At 69.9% G+C, this 2,827-nt stretch overlaps 1 protein-coding gene across 1 annotated transcript in view; it reads right to left on the bottom strand.

Annotated features, from left to right (window-relative positions):
- Nucleotides 1–1,999: 1,999 nt before the first annotated feature.
- The window catches only part of H696_03882 (ferrochelatase), a 1,870-nt gene continuing 1,042 nt past the window's right edge, over nt 2,000–2,827 (bottom strand). Inside the window, exon 3 of the mRNA XM_009497743.1 lies at nt 2,000–2,631. Coding sequence (XP_009496018.1) covers nt 2,123–2,631 — 509 coding nt within the window. The 3' untranslated portion in view covers nt 2,000–2,122. The remainder of the gene's footprint in view (nt 2,632–2,827) is intronic.

Genomic DNA, 2,827 nt, shown 5'->3' with positions numbered 1-2,827 from the left:
GAAGAGGGAGGCATGCGATGAAGAGACGAGGGGGCAAGAAGGAAGCGGGCCGGTGAGAGTCGGACCGAGGAAAGGCAAACTCACCTGGAAGGAAGAGCCTCAGAGACGGTGAGGGGGGGGAGAGAGAGAGAGAGAGAGGGAGAGGGTTGGCACAGAGCGCGGCGCGGCCTGCGCGAGGGGGGAAGAGGGGGGAAGAAGAGAGTGCAGCCCGGAGCACGAGTGGTGGTGGGGGGGGGAGGAGCAACGAGCAAGGGGGCGGGCAATCGGGCGGCAGGGAAGAGGAGGGGCGAGCTGGAGGGAGAGGGAGAAAGAGGATACCGGATGCGCGACGACCGGCGCAAGGGACCAACTGACCGGCCGAAAAAGCCGGTCCCCCGGATTCACCCTTCGCCTCGGGAGTTGCCCACATCGGCGCGCCAGGCCCGTGGCAAAAACCATCGCCGCAAGGGCGGCCATTGCCGCGGGCGAGGGCAAGGAGAAGGGGGCGCCCGCCCGGCGACTCGCACAGGCGAATCCGCACCCGTGTGCACCCCGGAGTAGCGGGGGGGAGGGGCGGGGCGGGGGGGGACCCGGGGCTGGGGCAGGGGGGAAATACCGCTGGCCGACCCCTCCATACTCGCCGGCCAGGCGGGGAGGAATTACTCCTGGCAGACTGGCGGCCGAGAGCGCGCGCGCGCGCGCGCGCGTGCACACACGGGCGCGCGCCAAATCCGGCCACAGTGCCCTTTGGCGGGTTCCCGGTGCGTCGGGCGCCGGCCCTGCGGGATGGCTCCGGCCCCCTGGCAATGGGTGGGAGCACAGGGGCTCCCGCCCCCCGTCCCCCCCCCCCCCCTCGTGTCCGGGGGTGCGCCCGCGGCCGGGGGGAGGGCGGAAGGGCGGAAGGGTAGCAAGGAATGCCGGTCTCTTGCTTTTCCCTCTTCGCCGCCGGACGGAACCCGCGATGTTTGACAGCCCAAAGCACGACCAGGAACAAGGGCAAATGCACGCGCTGGCAGGCACCTCGGCGCGCGGGTACACTTCCCAATAAAGACCCTCCCCCCCTGCCCCCCCCCCCCCCCCCGCTCCCCGGGGGGAAGGAGAGGGGGGAATCCACCTTTCCACTCTGCCGGGGGATATCACCCCGCCGCGCGTCCGGGCGCGCGTGCGGGAGAGGAGGCGGACGCGCGCCTTTCGGCGCCCGGGTCATTGCCTGTTTGTGTATTATTGTTTCCCGTGTCAGGGACCCTCGCTCGCTATTTGGCCGGCATCCGCCGGAGGGCAGGGCGACCACTCCCGGAAGCCGGGGAGCACACACGCCCGCCGCCTATCGGGGGCCACCGGTTTCCCGGTAACGGTCTTCTCGAGGCATGTGTCGAGGCACAAATGCGGGCCTGTGCGAGAGGGCGCGGCTTGCGCTCGCAAACACGGGAGAGGATGCGAGGCCGGTAAACGCTCGTCAGAAGCGGGCTTCGGGCCTGATTATGTCGATATTTATAAATTACACTCATCATACAGCATGAGCACGCGCGCGCACACACACACACACACATGCACGCGGGAGAGCAGCCCTATCAGACGAATCCGAACGAGGTCTGTGGCCCCCCCCCCCCCCCCCCCCCCTCCGCCCCCGATGCCCAGGTGCAAGGTGAACCCCGTGCACAAGCCCGCGCCACCAAACCCCAGCGCTGGCACACTGCCGCCCCCCGCCCCCCCCAGCGAGGGAGCCCCGCCGTGAAGAGAGGCCACCCCGATCGCGCCCGCGACAAGAGGAATGCCGCTGGCGTGGAGGTGCGTGGGCTCCGTCGCCCTTGCGTGCCCCTGCCCCGCCTCCCCCCCCCCGCCCGGCTACAAGTGTCATTTCAAACAACAGCTCCCGCCCGAGCGCAGGGAGCCCGGAAGCCGCGACGACCGCCGTCTGAATCTCCAGCTCCCACCCCTCATGCTGGCGAGCACCCCCGCGCCCGCGCCCGCGCCCGCGCCCGCCCCGGGCTCCGGCCACACGCCCCGGGAAGATCATCGGTATGCATCGAGGTATGTATGCACGTGACCGGGGTCCGTGATATGCGCGATCTGGGGCGAAGCCAACTCGCCCGCGCACTGCAGAATGGAGCCCGGCAGGGAAGGAGAGAGGGGGGCTCCGCCTCTACTTCTGCTCCGAGCACGGAGACCGCTGCTCGGCGAAGAAGTCCCGCGTCTCCTGGCAAGACTCCTTCGTGCAGCCAAGACAGCGGGCCGTGAACAGGGCGCCGGCCGGGTCCGAGCGGCCGTCCTTCGTGGCAGCCAGATGGTTGGCCACAATCTCGGCCAGGCCGAGCGTGAAACGCGGGTGCAGGTTCAGGCTCTCGGCGCGGACGATGCGCTGCAGGCCCCACGACTGGGCCTGGGGGCCATAGTCCAAGTCCAATTCGTGCAGCGTCTCGATATGGTCCGAGGTGAAGGCCACCGGAACCACCAGGGCCACCGGGCGCCGCTGCCGGCCGAGGGCCTTCAGGCTGTTCTCCGTCGAGGGGGACAGCCACCTCCGCGGGCCGACAGTCGACTGCCAGCACACGCGCCAGGGGAGCGCCAGGCCGGTGCTCTGGCGCACGTGCTCCATGACAGCCGAAGCGGTGGCGGCCACATCGGTGGGATACTGGTCACCACGCTCGACGACTGGGACGCGCCGACAGGGAGGCCCCGCAGGGGCGGGGAAGAGTCAGTCAGCAGGAGGCAGGCAACGGCGGCAGCATGTTCTTCGCTGCTTCCCCCCCCCCCACCAGGAGCCGGCTGCGCTCCAGAGCCCAGGCGGTGCGCTGGCGCTCATGGCGGCGCCATTCAGTCTGCAGATAATGCAGGACCCCAGGAAGGG

The sequence above is a fragment of the Fonticula alba genome, assembly GCF_000388065.1.
Source record: "Fonticula alba strain ATCC 38817 unplaced genomic scaffold supercont2.6, whole genome shotgun sequence".
In the NCBI taxonomy this organism is placed as follows: domain Eukaryota; order Rotosphaerida; family Fonticulaceae; genus Fonticula; species Fonticula alba.
The sequence above is the reverse complement of the archived record's forward strand: the minus strand, read 5'-3'. Positions and strand labels throughout refer to the sequence as shown.